The following is a 22,488-nucleotide window of genomic DNA, read 5'->3' as shown; positions in this document are numbered from 1 at the left end:
ATGAAATGAAAATAATACGCATGCTAACTAAACTTTATGTAAATCAATCATAAGAGTGTTTGAAGGTTTTATTTTGTTTTCTAAAATAATTTTTGTCTAATATGATCATCAAAAGCCTTAACTTTGTGGGGTCGGCTACATGAATCCTTTTTCTCCATTGCTAAATTTGTCTAATATGATCATTCAAGAATATTTTAAACATGCACTGTCTTATTGTATTGTTTACATATCAATATTTTTTAATTTGTAAACAACCATCACAGAAGTACCGTCTAAACTAGTACCAATTAAGGTATATCAATATAAATATTCTTTATCATTTACGTGCACGGTACTTTAGCGTTTCCCTACTAATACTACAAAAGGGTGAACTACATCATAGTCAAGCATACAAATACAATCAATTTATGAAGTTCATGTCATTCGTATGTGTATTACATTCAATTCAATATATTATGCATACATAATGCAAAATATTAGTTATCGCTAAAATATAAAATCATCACAATAATATGACCAATAAAAAAGAGCATATAATCAGAATAAAAGTTGAAAATTGAATTTATAGGTAGCAATAACTATCAATTCAATTGATTAAAAAAATAAAAATTCTACCACATATCAAAAGAAAGAGTACTCACCACAAACTTAGAAGATCTCCTAGCTTAATTGTTCTATCAACTTTTCTCCGACAGAAAATCTATAATCATATAAAGTATTCTTGTTACATTATGATAAGTGAATCTTGTTATTCTAATTAAAATGTCTTAAAAATTAATTTCTTCCATTTTTTTAAGGTAATATAAATTGAATCATTTTTCGTTTTAAATAAAACCAAACGTATTAATTATTCTTTAACTACATAAACTTATTATTAATTTCATAATTCTTAGAATTGAAAATTAATTTCTTTTTTTATGCTATTACATTTATACCATTACATATTTATCGATGAAATGTTATAGCATAAAGGTTGAATTTACGATAAAATGATAAGTTAAATACAAACAAAATCTAACATGTGAGCTCCTTGCTACTTGAGCTTGACTTTGAGACTTCTGCTCCAATTGGTGCTTCGAAATCCACATGAAACCCACACGAGAAAGCCTTTATGCTCAATAAAACCTTTGGCTTCGACAACACACCCAAGATCAAATGCCCCTGCACTCATCTCCACCCTAGTTTTTCCCACATCATCTTCGTCTTCTCCTGTCATCAAAATGAGCATGCTCGTTTCTACTCTAGATTTAAAAATTCTCGCTTGGGAGTCTTTTGTCCTCTTCTTCCTCTTTCACTCTTTGGCTTGCTAATGCCAGCCTGCACGTCGCGAATATAAGGATCGCTTAATTCCTTCTTTCACTTGGATTCGATCTTCCTCCTCTATCCTTGGCTAGGGCACAGGATTCCATCGCATTGTAATAAAAGAAATACCAAAACATAAGCCCTAACACAAGCAATGTCTAATAATACATAGTGAACATAACTTTGGAAATGCAACAATTAACAAGTCCATTTGATAAAAAACAAATCCGGATATTAAAATGTTCACATAAACACTATTAAAATATGCTTTTCCCTTATTTCAATAGCAAAAAAAAGGTGGCACAGTTTTTACAAACTCAATGCAGGAATAAGTGAAATAACATGCAATTTTGTATGTTAGCTTGGTTGAACTTAAAACCTTTGGATTGCTGCCAATCAAAGCAGTATAGACATAGTTCTGTCAAGAAAAATATTCACTTTAAAAAAGATAGAAGTTTACTTGTTTGCATATTAAAGTTCATAAATTAATTCAATCATTAGCAAAAAATTAAATCAATTATTTCTTAAAAAAGAATTTTGTGATTCAATAAGACGCTTCAATATAGTTAGTTTCTAAGCAACCCTGATGCTGAACTAGCTCAATAAACTTGCTCAATCAGGGCTCAATTACATGCTCTTTTGTATTTTGAATGGTTCAACCAAGTTGCTTAGGTAATAACACTAGCCTTATTTCTGTATGAAATGAATATTATCAATAGATTTTTCCACTTCGCTGAGATAGATAGAGAGAGAGAGAGAGAGAGAGAGAGAGAGAAAATAATATAATATAATAAATTTGTAGTAATGTGGTTGGGGAATGCCTAAATAAACTAATGGCCAATCATAGCAACCCAACAAACAGCTAATATTCTAAAAAAGTTAAATAGGCTAATAAGAGCAGTATTCTCAAAACGAAGAAAGTGTCGGTAATACTAGATCCTACTATTATGATGTCAGAAAATATAATGCAACTACAAATGAGAAAAATAATAATATAAATGATCAAGAAAATGCAGTCTTTTATTGAAATAACAGCACCAATTATACCACTTGCATTAACAACAGCCACACAAATAGGTTTAAGTGTCAATGTCGGTGCTAACATCAGTGTGGCAACAAATAAATACTGGAAATTATTTTAGAGTTTAAAAATCACCTCTATTTAAAGGACTAGCGGCTAAAGCTGCTAAGGATTGGATTACCAAAACTGAGAAGAGCTTGAATGGGATTAAATGTCCACTGAAAGATGAATTTTTCTAGCAATTTTTGTAATGGCAGAATGTTGCTGGAGAGGCTCATTAAAAAAAAAAATTAGACATATCTAAGAAATTGATCAGTTAAAAAAAATTTGAACAAGCCATTAGAGACTAGTATGTTTCTCCTTTTATAAGGCAAGTAATGCTGAAGATTTCTGTGATCTGCACAATGATTGAAGACTGCAATTGAATATAATGCATAATTTACATTATTATCGAGATGAGCACCACTGCTTAGTGGTGAAAATTACTTAGATTTCTTAGAGGACTGAGATCAGTTAAGACAGCCTTTGATTCCACTTCTCATGAAAGATTAACTGAGTTAGTAAAGAGTGTTAAAATCCTAGAATAGGATATAGAGATAGTGAGACAAAAATGATAAAATAAGAAAAGAGATTAATTTAAAAAGTAGAGCTTTATTTAGGAATAGCAGCAGCAACAATAAGGACATCAATATTTAATAACTTGTGCCAAATGTGGAAAATTGTATTTAGAGAAATATTTTCTAAACGTCAGAAAATTTTAATTATGCTGAGAGATGAATTATCCTAAAAATGTTCAAGAAGGTAGCGTGCTAAAATATCTCCAAAAGACAAAATAGCATAGAGCTGTAAACCCTATGATAAATAAACTAACATTGAACGTAAAGGGAGAAGTATTTGGAGAAAATATAAAATATGTACCCGCACGAGTTTTGACTTCAACATCTCAAGAAGCTAAAGATTTTTTAAAATTTATGATAAGTATGATAACCCTTTCAGATATTTTTGTTATAGTGTTTTCTTATTCTAATGAATCGCACATTTTTATATCAAGGATATTACTCGATTCAGATATTCTTGTTATAGTGTTTTCTTATTCTAATGAATCGCACATTTTTATATCTAGGATATTATTCGATAAATTGCATTTGGAACATGTTTATTTCACTCTACATGTAAGAATTATGCAACTTTCTAGTTGTTAGCTAGTACTACATATTCTGTTGATATTATTATAGTTGGTAGAACATTCAGATATGAATTGATCCTAAAACCTTTAACTAAATTTATAGTGATTTTAAGCAAGGACTAATTAGTAAAATATTACGTCACGAATGAATATTCGAAGAAAAAAGTTCAATTTAATTTTCCTAATGATAAGAATTTTACTTTCAATGAGAGAATAAAGTGATGTTATCTCTATCAATTACTCAAAATACATAAAGGCATCAAAGATGCAAATAGCGATATAAATGATATTCCAATGATGAATGAGTTTGCTGATATTTTTCTTGAGGGATTTGCTAGTTTTCCATTAAATAAGAAAGTGGAGTTTACAATTAAAATTCAACAAGGAATGACACCTATTAAGAAAACACTTTGAAGAATTATCATTAAAAATTTACAAGAATTGAAAAGTTAATTATCAAAGTTGATAAAAGAACAATTTCAATAGAAACGATACATTCTCAAGAAATGCGCCTGTTAGTTTGTTAAAAATAATGGCGGCTCGAAGCTGACTGTACATTGACTGCAATAAGTTAAATAAAATGACTACCAAAAATAACTATCTCCCTAGAAATGATGATTAGTTGGATCAAGAAAGCTTCTCTATTTTAAAAATCAATTTAAGATCAAGATACCAATTTAAAGTTAAAGAGTAATTGTGAGAAAATAATATTTAGCACCGAATATGAGCATCATGAATTTTTGTTTATCTTCTCCTTTTCTTCTTCTATTCTTTCCTGGTTTTCTTTCCTCTGAGGCTGCTCTCGTTTTTATTTCATTTTTTATAGACTTATAAGTCGCCTTAGCTTTAGAATATGCCATATATCATTGTTTAGGTTATTGATCATTTAAATTAAGCTTGAATACTACATCATCATATTCAAGAGAATATAGATGAAACCTAGCATTATCGATATTGAACTGTGTTGAAAATTATTTTACCTTTATAGGAGACCCTTTTATCCCATTGGGGACCCTTTTGCCTCAACTAAGCAGGTATAATAAATATGTCAATACCTACTTATCCACTTGTAACATGATATTTATTAAGCTCCATAGATTTTCATTGATAAATATTTTAATAAATATGTGACTTCTTTTCAAATTATGATAAATAACTCTGCACAAATGAGCAACTTACAGATATTAGATGCTTCAATTTAACAATATCACTAACTAATAGGGCTATCAAAAAAGCTCGTTCGCAAACAACCCATGATTGGCTCGTTCTTTAAGTAAACGAGTCGAACACGAATAAATTTTTTAAGCTTGAATTATAAATGATCTGAACACGAACAGCCCTTTGTTCGCTCGTATTTGGCCCGTTTTAGCTAAAAATAAGGAAACTATATATTTTTTTATATAATAATAAATTATTTCTATAATAATATATTATATATATTTATATCTAAGTTTAAATCATAACAGCTCATGTGATCATGTAGTTCTACGCCTTATATTGTACAGAATTGGTGCAGGCTCAAATTCAACGCTCTACATATATTTTTCCCAATTAATTCTAACGAGCCAATTTCGAGTCAAACATGATCCGAACACGAATATTTAAATCGAGTTGAACATGAATACACTGTTCACGAATCAATTTCGAACACGAGCTGATTTCGAACATGAGCAATTTCGAACGAGCCGAAAAGGAGCCAAGCCTGAGCACGATCAAGCTCAGCTCATTTACAACCCTACTATCTAATGAAACATTTATAAAATCAATGTATCGTTATATATGACTTTGTATTAATAAAATTTATACATGATCATTTGCACGTGAATAGTAAGTTGTACAGATGAATTCCACGGTATAAATATTTTAGAGTGCATTGCTAACATCTCTCTACTTTTCATATAATTACACATGCAAAAGATCAAACAAATTTCATTTTCTATATTAAAGTTTCTAAATCTTACCCAACAAATGATTTGCCCCTTCAAAAAATGGCTCCCTAAAATATCATCCTTTATAAAAAAACTCAATATTACCTTGCCTCATGCAAGCTTATAATTATAAAAATCAACATTTTAGGAAAATGTTAAATCCAACTTTCAAATAAAAAATAACTTAAAAAACTAACTTTTTTTTTATCTTACCCGCTTTTCTTCCATCCCTTCCTCTAGTTCCTCGTGTTCTCTTCTTCTCCTCCTCTTCTTTTCTTCTTTATTTCCTCCTCACTTCTTCTCCCTTCCCCTCTTCTTCTTCACCGCACTTACTTTTTTTTTCACGTTAGTTGCTCGGTTTGCTCTTAAGAATGGGACTTAAAAGCAACAGAAGATTGAAAATGGGTTACTAAACTCTTAGATATCATTATATAGGTATATAAACTAATATATTTTATATTTTATTATTTTTTTCCAATTCAATTCAGCCATTCTCTTCAAGAGATGTTGCATGCACATATTAGCGAAACTTTTGGATTAGACTACTATGCAAGAGACTATTTCGGATAGCTACAACTTTTTTAAAAATTGTTGCACAATAGCTGTCCTAGAAAGTTGTTGCGCGGAAGCTGTCGCGGGGAAGTTGTGTCTGATTGTTTTATACAGGAATACAGCAACTGTGTTGCGGCTATTTATGATAAAAAGTCTTTTTTGCCATTGTATTGTTATGTTGCTTATAATATAACAAGTCCCGGTTGAATAACTCATGCATGAAAAAAATAAATTACATTCAGAATCCCCAAAAAACTTGTAAGTTCAAACATACACCTAAGAACTGCATCCCACTAAATAGAGAGTAACACAATAAGCAAAATTAAAAATAAAACTATTAAATAAAAAAATTAACATTATCATGAGATTGAATTTGAAATGCAAACAATCAATTCAACAAGATAATTTTTTTCCCAAAAGAAACTCTCCACGCTTTATTACTATTTAAGGTGGAATCATCTAACCGATCCGCTCACCTAAAAAAGTCATAATCTTCTACCGATCTATTCTTTGGAAACTTATAAAATTTTCTCCCATAGTTATGCTCATATCGTGAAGTGGAGAATACTGTAATCTACAGATGCAGTACAAGACTCTAGAGACACTGAAAGACCTCGAACTCATATTTTATGAAGGTTTAAAACCACAAGTAATTAGATGAAACATTAAGTAATAAAAAAAATAAAAATACATAATTAAGAATTTATAAAGTTGTGAGGTCTCAGAGTAAAAAGAATAAACCAACAAATAATTTGTCATTATAAGAAAACAGAAGACCTTTAAAAAAGGGATCTTGTGTCAAGACCCGGTCCGGGGCTTGAAATCAACCAAAACAAAAAACAGATGTTCGAAGTGTGGAAACTAAATTTTTTATATTAATCATTTAATAAATGAAGAGCCACTGATCAAATTAAATTATAACAGTATATTAAAATTTACCTCGTTACTAGTTATTTGTGTCTTCTATAAACGTTACTCATTCTATTACTTATTTTTAATCACTTAATTAACCTGAAAAAGTTAATTTAAAATAATAATGAGCTAAACGATTCAGAGAATGCTCATACTCCTAAATTATAATAAATACAATAAAAAAACAAAGCAATATACATACCAGTTAAATTTTTTAATAAATTAATATAAATATTTGGCAAGCTATACAATGAATCATATTATATCAATATCATTCTATATTTGTACAACCGTCTCAAGAACATCATCTAAAACTGTGTCAATTAAGACACAATAATATCAATATTAATATCATTTTTTATTTACATGCACGGATACCTCATTGTTCCCCCACTAATACAATCAATGGGCAACTTCATCAAATTCAAAAATTCCAGAGTAGAAGTGGAGGACTCTCGGGATCGCGTGGCTGCGGTAAGTGCAGCTAGGGCAAAGAGCAAGGAGCGTAGAGTGGTGTTGACGTCGGTGTCAAGACGCGTGCAAAAGAATTACCTAAGAGTCGATCGACACCAGAGTAGAAGTGGAGGACTCTCGGGATCGCGTGGCTGCGGTAAGTGCAGCTAGGGCAAAGAGCAAGGAGCGTAGAGTGGTGTTGACGTCGGTGTCAAGCCGCGTGCAAGGGAGTTGAAGAGGAGACATTGCAACAGCTCTTATCAGGAGCTCTCGTGCATAATCGAGAATAAACAGATCGCGTGAATAAGATGAGATCTCCAGCGTTCGCACCTAGCTGAGCCATAGCCTGAGGAGGGATCCTCATGCTCGAAGGAGAAAAAGGGGCTCTCTTGTAGTTTTTGATCATGAATATGGGCAATTTATTTCATTAAGTAAACATTATATTATATATATATATATATAACATATAATGTTTACTTAATGAAATAAATTGCCCATATTCATGATCAAAAACTACAAGAGAGCCCCTTTTTCTCCTTCGAGCATGAGGATCCCTCCTCAGGCTATGGCTCAGCTAGGTGCGAACGCTGGAGATCTCATCTTATTCACGCGATCTGTTTATTCTCGATTATGCACGAGAGCTCCTGATAAGAGCTGTTGCAATGTCTCCTCTTCAACTCCCTTGCACGCGGCTTGACACCGACGTCAACACCACTCTACGCTCCTTGCTCTTTGCCCTAGCTGCACTTACCGCAGCCACGCGATCCCGAGAGTCCTCCACTTCTACTCTGGTGTCGATCGACTCTTAGGTAATTCTTTTGCACGCGTCTTGACACCGACGTCAACACCACTCTACGCTCTTTTCTCTTTGCCCTAGCTGCACTTAACGTAGCCACGCGATCCCAAGAGTCCTCCACTTCCCCTCCGGTGTCGATCGACTCTTAGATAACTCATTTCATACCTCTGCCCCCCTCCTACATGTCAATTTATATAAGAAAATATCATGTTGTGTTCCCAAATCTTCTCACGTCATCTCCCCCCTTCTTCATCTTCCCAATTATTCGACTCCTCTCCCACCCTCTTCAGTTTCCCATCCCCTCACTTCCTCTTCTCTCCTACAAAGCTCTTAGTTTCCTTGCCCACCTTATTGGCTCTTCGATTCTTTCTCCCTGACAACAAGACGTTACATCTTATTTGTTATTAAAATATGTATAATCAAACTCGTATGTGTCATAAAAGCATCTCACTAACAAATACCATCCACAAGATCCCAAAAAATCATATGGCTGAAAAAGTATATATTGGTTGCCTTTAAATCATAAAATATCGAGCTCATATGTGTCATAGAATCATATCACCACAAAGGCTATCCAGAAGAACCCCAACAGCCATATGACCGAAAAAGGAGATATTGATTGCCTTGATAGTAATTTCATACATTTCAAACTCCATAGGATCATATAGACAATCGAAAAAGCCCTTGAGATTATTTATGTTATTATAGATCTCAAAATAAATAAATAAAAACATGAAAGAAAAAAAAATTATTAAACTCACGGTTGCCTAGGAGGTTATCCATGTGGAAAAAAATTACATGCAGATAAAATGAAAAAATAATTTGCACCGAGTTGAGATTTCACATGAACATCATTGCACATAGTGTCATTACAATAAGCATTTAGTATATTTGCAACACATTATAAATAAATAAAGAAAATACAGCGTACAACATCATTTCACCAATTAACTATTGCACTTATAATTTGCACCCTCAACTCCATCTTCTTAGCACCTTCCCCATCATGTGTACAAGGTTCATGTAAATCACATTCAGCTTATGATATTGATTGACCTATGCGATATTCATATGCTTCAGTAGAGACATGTGATTGATCTTTTTTTTCAAATCCTAAGTTTCCTCTCAATAACACAACGTAAAAAAAAGTGTCTCTTGTTAAACATCTCATTTCTGCCTCGAGATACATTGTTGACTCTTTCAAAGTCAGAAATATGATATTTTGTATCGAGAAAGGGCCTGAAATACCCTCTTTGTAACGGATATCCAACATCAATCAAATAATATTTTTTTGTTATAAGAATAATTTGTTTATTCATATTCAAGTTGTATTAATCAGTTCACGTGATAAATTTAAATATATGACTATCGCATGCGCTGTTTTCTCATCCAGTTATCACAAAAGTGAAATACATATTGAAATCACATAAAGTCATATTTTGTACTGGTGAACAACATCCAATATATGCAATCATTTCACCGTTAGACATTAGTGCATCCATATTTGTTCCACCAATTGCTCCAATATAATCCCAGATCATTTATGTAAGATATTAGAGTTATTATGCTCAAGTAAATTTTGGAAAAGGTGAACACAGAAATCTAACATGAAATATGACAGTGTTGATCTTGTAAAATCTCTGAGGATAATTTAGAATGTAGGGTCTTCAGTTTTTGATAATTTTTTAGGATAAACTAAACAGAACATTCAAACCAATTGAAAATTGTCTATTAATTATTTATGATGGGTGTTAAAATCGCAAAATGGCTACTTCATAGACTCATTTTTGATAAAATAAAGAGGTAATAGCTAGCACCTCTCCTAAAATCATCTTAGAGGAGCCATGGAGTCCATAATTTTTGTGTAGTTCTTCTAATAAATTAATAAATATGGCTTTTGTCATCCGGAACATGTTAAATCTTGTTGGATGACCCACAAGCAACTCCCTAACCGATTTGTCGCCAATGTGTGTGGATGTCATACAAGAAGTGTGAGTTCTTCTAACATTTTAAATAACTCTCTAACTGATTTTTGCGAAGTTCTAATAAATCAATAAATATGGCTTTTGTCATCCGGAACATGTTAAATCTTGTTGGATATCCACAAGCAACTCCATAACTGAATTGTCGTCTATGTGTGTGGATGTCATGCAAGAAGTGCGAGCAATATATGAGTTGTAATACTCATACATTAAGTATAATATAGCTGTAAATTTTCTTTTACTTCTTTCTTTAACAATATTATTCATTGTTGATGTAGCTAACACATAAATAACATTGAATTAACAAGAAATACATTAAAAAAACATAACAACGAAAAATTCAAAAGTAATGAAAGATTGTAGCGCAGGTACAAAAAAAATTTCTTTTACCCATATCAATCATACATAAAAAACTCCAAAAATAACATAATATTCATACATCACGATTCTCATGAAAGTAACGTAAATAATTAACTCTACGATCAGGTGTCATCAACATAAAGAACTCTCCTCGTCGGATCTTCTAACAACTTCATTGAAAATAAGTAAAACAACATTATCTGCATAAATTTATGGAGTTTCTTTTAGTATTCTCGTAGTTTGCTGAATAGAAGTTGCATATGATGTGTTAGGTTCATTAGTCATGAAGCAACTAACTATGAAATCTATTTTTTAATAAAAACATCACCATCATTTTTCTTTTTCTCAACTCTAGATCGTTTGGAATGATTATTCAATCCAACTTCATTTAGGTTAGAATTGAACCCTTCATTTAAGTCAACAGTTTGCTCAGCATCTACATGCTTAGCCTTGTCAGCGTGCACTCGCTCGCTTGTTGCCTATGCATGATCACCTGTGGTCACGACTCCACCATACATTAAGTTCAACTTTTCTTCAAGCCTAAGGTCAATGCCACTGAACTTGAACTTTTTGACAGTTGGCGCGAACTACAAATTAATTGATAATTGATGCGTTGATGTAATAGAAATTGACATAAAAAAAATGGAAAGCACTAAACGTTCAATAAGTTTTTACCTTCAATCTCTCAGCTCACCATTTCTTCGAAGTGTTAATGGTTCGCTTTATGGGATCTCAATCCAAGCCTGTGTATCCTCGTTTTAACGCTTTCCATATTTTCCAATCCTTTTTTAATTGATCTAATTTATTTTTCAATTACATTCTATCATATTCTCTTCCTGTGTTTCTCTTGAATTTTTTTAATATTGTCATCCTTGTTAAAATAGGTGATTGAATTATTTCCTAATTCCGCCTCTTTTAGCCAAAGATCATAAAATATTAACTTTACATCTTTATCTGACACAGCGGACAAAGCTATTTCTTTTGTCTTACCCATCATCTTGAACGCATGCTTTTCAAACATCAAGACAATGACTTACAACAAGGCTCATCAAATCAACATAACTCAATTATACCCCCACTCTCCAACAACTTGTTTTCTTGCAACCACCACCACCACTAAGGCGAGAAAGAGGAAAAATAAGATGAGATGTTAAGGCAATAAGGGCTATCACCACAACTATAATCGGATTAACACTCAACAACATCTTCCTAGTAGATCGTAGGAGGCATCTAACAATGACAATAAGCATCTTCTCTTTCAAAAATGAAATATTTTGAATGAAATGTTCAACTTTAAAGAAGAATATATTATCGTCCCTCTCAACAAACCATCTTTTCAACAAAAAAAATAGTTTTTTTTTTTTTTAATGAAAATCAATGGATCATTGAAAAATAGAACTTTCTGCGAGAGGTAGCCTAGGCATCATTGATGATGGAGAGCAAATTAATATCTATTTCTATTAATTTAACTATTCGTATCATATAATTTTTTTCATGAAGTACAAATGAATATGATAAAATGATGTGCATAAGCTAGTTATATAATTTCTTCCCATCCATAGCAAGCTTCTACATCTAAAAGACAATCACATGTGCGGCGAGAATCATCTCAACTGAGACAAAGAGCAACCCAACCGAGACAACGAGCACCCAAACCCAAAATTCATTGACAATAGACAAAGGCCGAAAACCACAAAGGACAACAATACCAAAACAGAATCATCATATACATAAATTAAGTTCCCCCATTCATAGAACAACAATTCACATAGGTATTCACCAAAATTCACTAAGCATATATGGAGTAACCCAACCAAAACAGAGAGCAATCCAGAATGAGCGACTCAGCCAAGAAAGAGAGCAAACCAAAAATAGCAACCCAACTGAAAAAGAGTGCAAACCACAAAAAGCACCAAACTGACAAAGAAACAACAAATTCTCCAAAATTAACAGAAACAAACGAAATGCGATTCTTCCAACATAACAATTTTTCCATAGAAGATCACATAAGAAACGAATAAATGAAATCAATTGGGTTTTTGCACAAACCACAAACCACAAAGAGCAAAGCCACTGAGACAGAAACCACAAAACACAAACCACATAGAAAATACACTGAAGTTTAAGGAACAAAATGTTGGCACTCTATCACAACAAGTGGCTGAAAGATGGAGAAAAACAAAGGAAAAAAAAAACCCTATACAAGGTCCTAGCTTGAATGGATATGAAAAGGGTGACACCCAGGTAATAGAGAAGAAAAAAATGCAAAACGCGGGGTCGAGTCGGAGTCCCCATAAGTGGAGCGTGTTTAAATAACACGGCGGCACAGCTCTACCTGACGCAGAAAACCGTGTTTTTGTGTAGCACCACATCAAAAAAGCTACCCCAAACACATGCTAAAAGTTTATGAAATTTTAATCAAAATCAAAACTAATTAAATAATTTTCTCATCCTTGAGAATTAGCATATAGTTTATAAATATCAAAATGATTATTTTGAGGAGTAGAATGTAATCAATTGTTTTTTAAAAATTTTTGAAAAAGTTGAGTTTTTGGTCTAATCTATTTGGTTAATCTTCAATTTTTATCTTATCAAATTTGAGTATTGCATATTGTTGCCTAGACGCTGCCTCCTAAATCCCCATAACCATTGGAAATCCATTTACATATTGTTCCTTAGAAGCCGCATTTGAAATCCCCATAATAATTGGACTCCCATTTCAGTTGCTTTGTGAGCCATCCAAAAATTTGATATCCCAAAATACTAAAATATTCAAAGCACAAGGCATGTCAAACATGATCATTTCCTTTTAAGACAAGAAACTTTAGCATCCCTATCCTAAGCTCGGTATTGTTCATTTGGAAATCCAAGTAGCACTGCTAGTTGAATCAGCAATAACACGTTAAATATCTACCTAATTTTATTTAGGAAGGAATAAACTAGCACAACTTAAACAAGAAGGGTGCAGAAACCAGTCCCACCTACAAGTTTGGTGAAAGAAAGCATGAGAGTAAGAAGAAGAAGAAGTTCTAGAAAAAATTCTGCAGTAAACCTGTAATTCTCTGTGATTATTGACATCTAGAGCCAACGAATTAGCCATTGGAAATTGAACAGATGAAACCCTCTACCCTTAATTTCTCATATATTTCATCATCAGGAAATTATTAGGAATGAGAACCCCAAGCAAGAAGATCAGATAAAACTTTCATCTTTTCCACATACATCTGCCCCATTTGGTTTTTGAGTCAGAAAATAATCATATTCTAAAATTGAATTCTTACATTAAATTACTATCTTAGATACAGGATTATATTTATACTTTTCCTAGGTAATTAACATGAGCATATTAGGAATTAGGCCTTCCATTAGGAAGGATAGCTTAGATGAGGGTATATAATAAATAAAATAATACAATATGTCCATTAGATCTAGAGCTTGTGAAGCGAGGCGTTAAGCAGGATGCACTACCTGTAGTCAAACATAAAAGTAGTTGAAGCCAGGCATGACAAAGCACATACCTTTGATCCAAATAAATTGTTTGCGTTCGTTAATGTTTAGGCGAACTTATAATAACGGTACAACCATAACAATATGGGTAAAGTTAATATTTTTATTTAAATATTCAGAAAACTAGAATTATATAAATTAACCTAAGGAAAAAAAATCTAATAATCGAATTGACCTAAGCTTATACATTATTAATTTATATAATTGTACTCTATTCATCGTGAATCATTTTTGCGAAAGTTAAATAATACTAATATTGATGTTTAAAGGCATGCATAACTTTTCAAAGATAGTGAATTATTTATTTAATAAAAAATTGCAGCCTGAAAACGTTTTGGATAAAACGGAATTAGCCTTTTCATGCAATTATGACAGTTAAAACTATAATTCTGCATTTGTACGTGCTTCCTTGGCAAACTGCCAACATTATTGTCATAATACATTATGAACCACATTCCTTGCCAGTATACTCTGCAAGTACGCTTCATGTAGTAATTTGTTCACAAACTCTAGTACAATCTTATTGCGGATTTCAATCATTAGTTCCAGCAAATTGAAGCCTAATATATGAAAAATTCTTTCAAAACTATCATAAGACTCGTGACAACTATTTGACGTTGATTTTATAAATCAACATCTCCCATTCATGCTTGAGAGATCTTGAGGTTGCCTTATGCTTTTTTTTTTTTTTTTAACAATTTCTATCCATTTTACCTTTAATCTATCTCACATTCATTATCATCATTCCAAACTAATTTTATCTGCCCAACTTATGGGTGCATTTCCTACACTCTATTATGCATGTCCAGACTAATTAACCTATTTTATATGATTTTATCTTCAATAAATTCTACACACCAACAGCCCCTCTAATAATCATTTCACAATCTATCTCTCTTAATTTTGTCACACATCTTAATATTCTCATTTGATCACTTGTGCAAATCTGCTCTCAAGGTTTTTTTCTTTTTCGTTCAAAGATGAAATCTAAAAAATCTCTAGTGATAACGATAGAACAAAATTGGATTAATTACATATCAAGTAAAACTCAAATGCATTATTGTTTACAATTCAATAACATATTATTTATAAATCATTTAGTCAAAGAGTCTCATTCATAAGGCGAGTTGTGTATCACCTAGGCATGATCAAAGTATACGACAAAAAGATACATGTCTAGTAGAAAAATAGATAAAGTAATATTTTAATAAGAACTTCAAAACATGACAAAAAGAATTCCACTACTTATGAGGCATAAGTATCACATGCTCCGTTTAGATGACTAGAAAGGGGGCAATTAAACAAAAAAATATTAAAAATACACAGATAAAGATGATGGCCCAGCAAGGGAGAACAATGCATGAGGATCAATGGAGTACCTCAAGCTCACTGTATCGCCTCAGATGGGTATGATATCTTTCTTGATAATCAGTAATTTCCTTCAGCAATTGTTCCTGCAGGGCATTTTCTCGCCCTTTTGAGGCCTGAAGCTCCTGCTTGGCTGAATAGAAATTATCCCTGTACTTCTGACGCTCCTGTTCTGTAAAAGCAGCTGGAACTTAGACGCCTAATTTCCTTCGCAAAATGATATAGCAAACAAGTGTAGACAAAACAATGTAGGCAAATAAGACAAACTCATGTTAAACAAGAAATCAACAAAAATATTTCAAACTTAACACAACAGCACTACCACAGATTTCAGAATGCTATTATGATGCCAAGATGCATGTCCAACAAGCATAGAAAAGAATACGTCAACAAGCATAGAAAAGAATGCAAGTAGAAAGAGAAATTTGGCATAAAAAGCACTTAAAGAGCCTTAAAAACATTTCAAAAGCACTGCCATGAAACTCTGCACAGTAACAGATGTTAGCATCATCATCCAAGATGCATCAATTGTACAAAGTATAAGAACATTATCCAAACCACAACGGTCAGCAAGTTCAATCTAAAATAAAAAGAAAAAATAACCACTCCAAATATTTTTACAGGTTAAATGTACGTACGATAGGGTTGGTGTAGCTTCTACGACGGACAAAATTAAAGAAAGTCGTCTTAGATGGTTTGGTCACATTAAACGTCGACCATCTGATATGTTAAAAAAGGCAGAGGTAGACAGGCAGAGGTAGACTTAGGAAGACTTGGGCTTATTTTATAAAAAATGATCTTAATTTATTAGAACTAAATGAAAATATGACAATAAATAGGACGCAATGGAGAAAAAGGATTCATGTAGCCGACCCCACGTAGTGGGATTAAGGCTTTGTTGTTGTTGATGTTGTTGTATATGTATGTATGAATATATTATTTGTAGCAAAATAGTAGCTCAAAATAAAGAATACTTATAAAGAAGCAAGAGTATACGCACCACAATTGCATAGATCATTTTTCAATGCCTCTAATCTAGATTTGTATTCAAGAATTTGTTTCTCTGCGGTGCTTAAAGCAGCCATGAACTCAGACTTCACCTGTACATTTAGATAATACACTTAGATTAACAAAAGCAGTTTTGGCCCTAACAATCTTCATCAAAAATGAACTGATAACATCTTATAGCCAATCTAAAATATACTTTGCAAATGAATAAGGATAATATGAAGCTGTTAAATTTTGTTGAAGAAGCATCATTTTTTTTCTTTTTTTTTTTTGGAATGCTTGTAGATGAAATTTCAGAACTCTTGATTACACAAGTATATGAGAAAAGACAATATGTAAGACAAGAACACAGCTTTTACATTATTTAAATCAGGGAAAATGTTTCGCCATCCATGTTGACTAAAAACATACCAAAATTATACATGTACTTAATCACTTAGTCCAACCTACTTATCCATTAGAGGAAGCAGTGCAAGGCGTGTTTATTGTCGATGATCATTTCAAGCTATTTATGTCTTTATCATAAAAATAAGGGACTAGCAGAGAAGATATAATCAAAGTGTAATGGTGATGTGATACAATCAATAATGAAATAACAAAATCAAAAGGAATGCACTTGTTGAACTACAATGTGGAATCAGAAAAAATCCAATCCAAGGGATTCCAGCAATCCCTCTACATTTGCTTCATAACTGTCCATTATTTAGAATATCTCTCATAAAAAAGTTTCTAAATCCACTTTGCTTAGTACGTCACCCCAAAAAAATGTTTCAAAATCCAACTTATTTAGAACGTCTAGTCTAAGAAAGTATTAAATTCCATTTTGAATAAGTATGGACTAGCATATACCAGCTCAAAAACTGAAATACTTGTCAATGCATACGGCAATCTTGCCAAGGATTTCAAGTTGTCAAAGCTATCCATCATAACACTACTCAATGTCTTGATCACGTGAGATTGTCATAGCTTATTTTGCTAAACACCAAGAACACTTGAAGATGTCAATTCACCAAATGAATCTGCCCGATACTCAAATCTATCTGTCAGCCCGAAGAAAAATTTTTGGCTACTCAATCATAATTCAGCACTTTAAAGTGAAGTTGATAGCGACTTCACTTGAATAAGTCATTTACATAGAATTCATCATGAGTTCTTTGTGTGCTTAGAATGCTGTAAATTAGCTAAGTTAATTTATTTTACAGCAACCATCTGTTAAACATTGTTATATAAAGATACTTCTATTACTCAAGTATAGTATTTCTGATGGAGTTGTCTCAAACTGAACTAATAAATAAGGGTCAGGGGATGAATTTAGCCCATCAAATCATTTACATTAATATTATTTTTTCTAACAATTTAGTGATATCTCGTAACATTTCACTTTAAATTCTCTTAAACTTATCATATTTTTCTCTCTAAATTGATCAATTCTTGATTGCAAAATTTTGTTGTCACCTAAATATAAATTTATATCCAACAACAAACTTGTGAGGAAAACAAATTGAATCACAGGTTACTAGCAAGATGGGAACAATAAATACAACGATGGTGTTTTAATGAAAAAAAAAATAAACTGCGAAAATTCATATGAGTCAAGTAGATTCCTTATCCATGGATAGTCAAAAGAAGTAAAACCAAATAAGACCCAATACGGGAAGTTTTATGATAGACAAAATTCCTTAAAATAAAAAGGGGCAATTACAAACTTTGATATTTTACGAAACTAGTAACTTCTTTCATCCGTTTCTCAAATTCTCGCTCAAATAACAAAATTTACAATAAAATTTCAACCCATATTTTTCTTTTTTATCAAATTTCCAATGGTTTGACAATGGCAGCTTAAATAAACTGGTTTGGTAGTTCAATTTACATGGTGCTACTTCTGCAAATACCAGAGTTTCTAGTGATAGGCGTGTAAACCTCCATATATAAAAATATCCGAATCCTCATATCAATTCATAGAGAAAAGACGATAAAGTAACTAATGATTTTAAGAGTTACAGAAGTGAGTGTGCGTGAATGAGGATGGATTACCATCTGACGGCAGTGATAGGTGCAGACAAGCTCGTCGGATGTTTCTAAATAAGGGACAAGACGGCGATCAGAGACGGGGCTGTCATGCTCGGAGCCTGAACTGACCCTTCTCTTACGCTGCAGCGGAGTTCTCAGGATCATCTTCGAATGATGCCTCAAGGATTTCCCCTTGCCCTCCAGACGACTATCTCCCTATCTCTCACTAACCTCCCCGCGAACTCTTTTGCTTAGCACCGTTTCCTCTTGGTCTCAGAAATTGCAGATCGGTTCCTTGGCTCTTGGCTCTTGGCTCTTGGCTCGGAATAATTTGACGGTCTGTTTGGGGGATGGCTAGTTTTAGGTTGACTACCAAACAGTAGGCTCTAAACGAGCAGAGGTATCGCTCGTGTTTGGTTCGTTTGAAATTGATTTGTGTTGTTTGAAATGGCTCCTGAATAGTGTGTTCGTGTTCGGCTCGAATAACATTTTTCTGTTCGTGTACGGCTCATGTTCGGCTTGTCGTTATAATATAAAATTGTTATAATAAAATTTAATAAAAAATAATAATAATTTTGTCTAAAATTTTTTCAAGAACAAATTTCATACAAAAGTTCAAGAGATTTATTAACTAAAAAAATTGATTAACTAAAAAATATTACAAAATTTTACACAAGAATATTAATATAATTTGACAAAAACTTACAAAATAAGAACCAATTTATTACAAATTTTAAAATGTACAACTAAAAAAGAATACAAAAAATACACAAAATTTATCATTAAAAATTAATGCACAATCAATCAGGCAACAAGTGAATAGCAAAATCAACAGAAGAAACATACGGTTATAGTTCTTGGAAGATCATGTTCTTCTATCCCTTTAACAAAAGCAGCAAGAGCAAGCAGCACAGAAGCTTGTGTCATGAAAATTGACAGTATTATACCTCCCACAATCATCAAACCCAACCTATAGAATTATAAAACAGAAAAGAAAGAAAAAAGAAAAAAAATAACTTTTGAGATTATGTAATCAACGGGTATTGTTTTCAATCAGATATTCTCATGAAAAAATTAGTTTAGATGGGTCTTAAAATCTTAATATTTAATTTTGTTATGAGTGTGATATATGAGAAATTAATATTACACGTATCTGAAAGAACATCCTGATCAAAATTTTAACAAAGATAGCCTGAATGATCAATAACCATATTTAGACTCAATTTTGTTGGCCAAATAATCAAATTTTCCACCCATTGGTTTAAGAGCAATGTCAAACATGCAATGCCAAATAATCAAAATTTCCACCCATTAGTAATTAGCTTTTAAAGATAGTATGAAATTAGAAACATAACAGCTTCTTGTCTAAAGATACAAAAAAAAATTATCTGAACATAATTGGAGCAAATGCAAAAGGGACTAAAAAGGAGAATTTTTTAGGAGATGAATGGGGGCTTAAGTCATGAGCTCCTTTAAGTGATTCTTAAACAGCATGGCTTCCATGGAAGCTGTCTCCTCTCCCGCTCATAAAGCTCTTCATTGATTCATCATCTTCTTCATGCAGGTCAGTTTTTTAGGGGAGCTGTTGCAACGTCATATCATCTCTAATAGCAACATTAGCTAGAACCAGTAATTCTAGAAAAGTATTATTTTCAAAATTACCATCTCCAATAGCAAAAGACATATCATCTGTTCTGCTCTTGATTAGCATAACTTTTCTAGCCTTCTGCATCTGTTTATATTTTTATCTTAATGGTTGCAAACTTGTGTTTCCTTCTAAAATTAAGAGCAAAAAGAATCAATTTAAAATACTTTTTAAGTTCTTATCTTAAAATGATTGCAAACTTGTGTTGCCTTCCAAAATTAAGCGAGAGCCCCATGCCAAAATTCAAACCCAAACTCACCCATCTGATCTGGCCAATTCCAATTGGCTTTAGCACTTCAAAACCCTCCACCTAAGCACCATTTTGCACCCCTCAATTGGCAATGACAGCCACCCTAGGCCATTTTATTTAAACCTCACCTCCATGGCCAAGAAAGGGAGCTGGAATTTTCTTAAGGAAACTCTGTCAAATTGCTCTCAGAGACTCCCTAAGACCTCCTCAGTTCAAGCCCATCATTTTCCCCCACTGATCCTCACCGTGGAAGCTCAATTTTGAGCCCAAATTTCACTTTCCATAGCTCCACAACTCACTAAACTCCAATTACTTGTGCACACACCGTCCCCACAGTGAGAGAAATTGATTCCCCACAAAAGCTCCCTCTAAAATATCCCCTAACCTAGCTCTAGACCAACATCTGAAAACCACCTTGATCGAATTCATACCTAGACCATCCACTCATCCCTAGCCCATCCACTAAGGCTTGGGACTTCATCTGGAGGTTCGTTGGGACCAATATAAGCTACCACAACCATTTGATTGAGGCCTCCCCTCTCAGACAAAGGTAGTGGACCCTAACCCTAATCCGAGCTTATTTTTACTCTTCATACGTGTTTACTATATTTCATACTGCATAATCTGTATAGATAGGTTTTTCTTGAGTATATAAAGGTTTAAAAATAAACCCCATGTGATTTGGTTGAGTTTAGGCCAAGATCTTAAGGTTTTAGTGTGAACGGCTCACGGTTAAGGTCATTTGGGGACAATGACGGAGAGCCGTCCAATCACACGTGTATTCAACGGACGAAGGAGATCAAGCCGGACGACAGACCCATGGTGCATAAAACACAGTTCGCGTGGAGGCTACGTGGCTGGCGGCGTCAAATGGCGGAGCAATGCGTGGAGCCTTCGGAGCAGACAAGGATGAGTTGGTGTCGCGTGGATAAGTAGAAAAATATGAGATTTTTGAATTATTTTAAATGCCTAAACTTCAAACATCCATATCTTTCTCTAAAAAAATCCTAAAAATAAAAGAAAAATAATGTATTGCTCAGTGAACAAAGAAAAATAATGTGGACTAAAAATAAAAATTATTTTTCAAACATATGATTTTAAATTAATTAAATACTCTCTGTGGTATTTTAATTCTCCATGGCTTAAAATATTTCACCATGTCTTGAAATTTTGAGGGTTTATTCCCCATCACAAAGAGGATGTTCTCTGATTTTTCCAAGGTCAGAGAGCATCTCTATGCTTCTAACCCTAATTTTCAAGCTAAGATGACCATTTTGGCTTATTTTAATTATATAAATCAAAAAATCATTTGAAAAATTATGAGAACAATTTAAGTAGGTTTCCTGTAATTAGAGAAGTCTAGGAAAAATATTATGATGCTTTGTATCATTTTTGTGAATTTCTATACTTAGTTAAATGTGAATACCTTGTATTAATTTGTGTAAACTAAATACATATAAAAAATTAACAAAATCAACTCCACATCGTTCATAAAAATCATATTTACCCAATGTAAAAATTTGAAGATTTTTTGGCTTAGTTTAAGCACTAAAGTGGATTTTTTAAGAAATCTTGTATTTTTGTACAAAAATAATTATAATAAATTAAATACACTTAGAAAAATTATAAAAAGTCATTTTCTGATTTTCTTGTGATCAGGGGCATTTTATAAAAATAAAACCTATTTTTATGAAAATATTTCATTTTTTAAATATATTTTAAATTAAAAACAATCAAAATTTTCAAAAATATAAAAAAATGGTTCAAAATGAGTGGGAATGTCCCCTGGTCACTTAGTAATCATTAGGACATTTTTCCTAATTTTTCTAAGTTAAAAATGAATTTTAAAGACTTAAAAATGAATTTTTCATGTTTTCCCATTTAAATAATTATAATAAATAAATTAAAAAACACAAAAAATATAAGATTTGATTCTCTAGGTTTTCTGAATTCAGGGAAGTCTATTAAAAATATAAAAAATTATTTTTGTAATTAAACTATTATTTTATATTTAAATAAATCATGAAAATTGATCTAAAATTAAATAATAAAAATAGAAATTTAATTAAAAAAATCATGAATTTTTGTCTAGGTGTTTCTCTGACCTTAGGAAACCTCTTATATTTTTTTTTCATAAATATAAATTTTATTTTGGATAATTAAATACATTAACTTTTGAAAATCCTTTCTTTTAAATTTAAATAATTA

General features: G+C 32.3%; 1 protein-coding gene across 1 annotated transcript in view; it reads right to left on the bottom strand.

Moving 5' to 3' along the window:
• LOC110037667 (mitotic spindle checkpoint protein MAD1) overlaps positions 1-18,679 on the bottom strand; it is a 90,082-nt gene extending 71,403 nt beyond the window's left edge. The window contains exons 1-3 of the mRNA XM_020742364.1: positions 18,410-18,679; positions 16,368-16,467; positions 15,379-15,539 (exon numbers count right to left, since the gene is read on the bottom strand). Coding sequence (XP_020598023.1) covers positions 15,379-15,539; positions 16,368-16,467; positions 18,410-18,550 — 402 coding nt within the window. The 5' untranslated portion in view covers positions 18,551-18,679. The remainder of the gene's footprint in view (positions 1-15,378; positions 15,540-16,367; positions 16,468-18,409) is intronic.
• Between the last annotated feature and the right edge of the window lie 3,809 nt (positions 18,680-22,488).

Source organism: Phalaenopsis equestris, unplaced genomic scaffold (genome assembly GCF_001263595.1).
Source record: "Phalaenopsis equestris unplaced genomic scaffold, ASM126359v1 Scaffold223212, whole genome shotgun sequence".
Lineage (NCBI taxonomy): Eukaryota > Viridiplantae > Streptophyta > Magnoliopsida > Asparagales > Orchidaceae > Phalaenopsis > Phalaenopsis equestris.
Note: the sequence above shows the minus strand (reverse complement) of the source record. Positions and strands in the feature narration are given on the sequence as shown.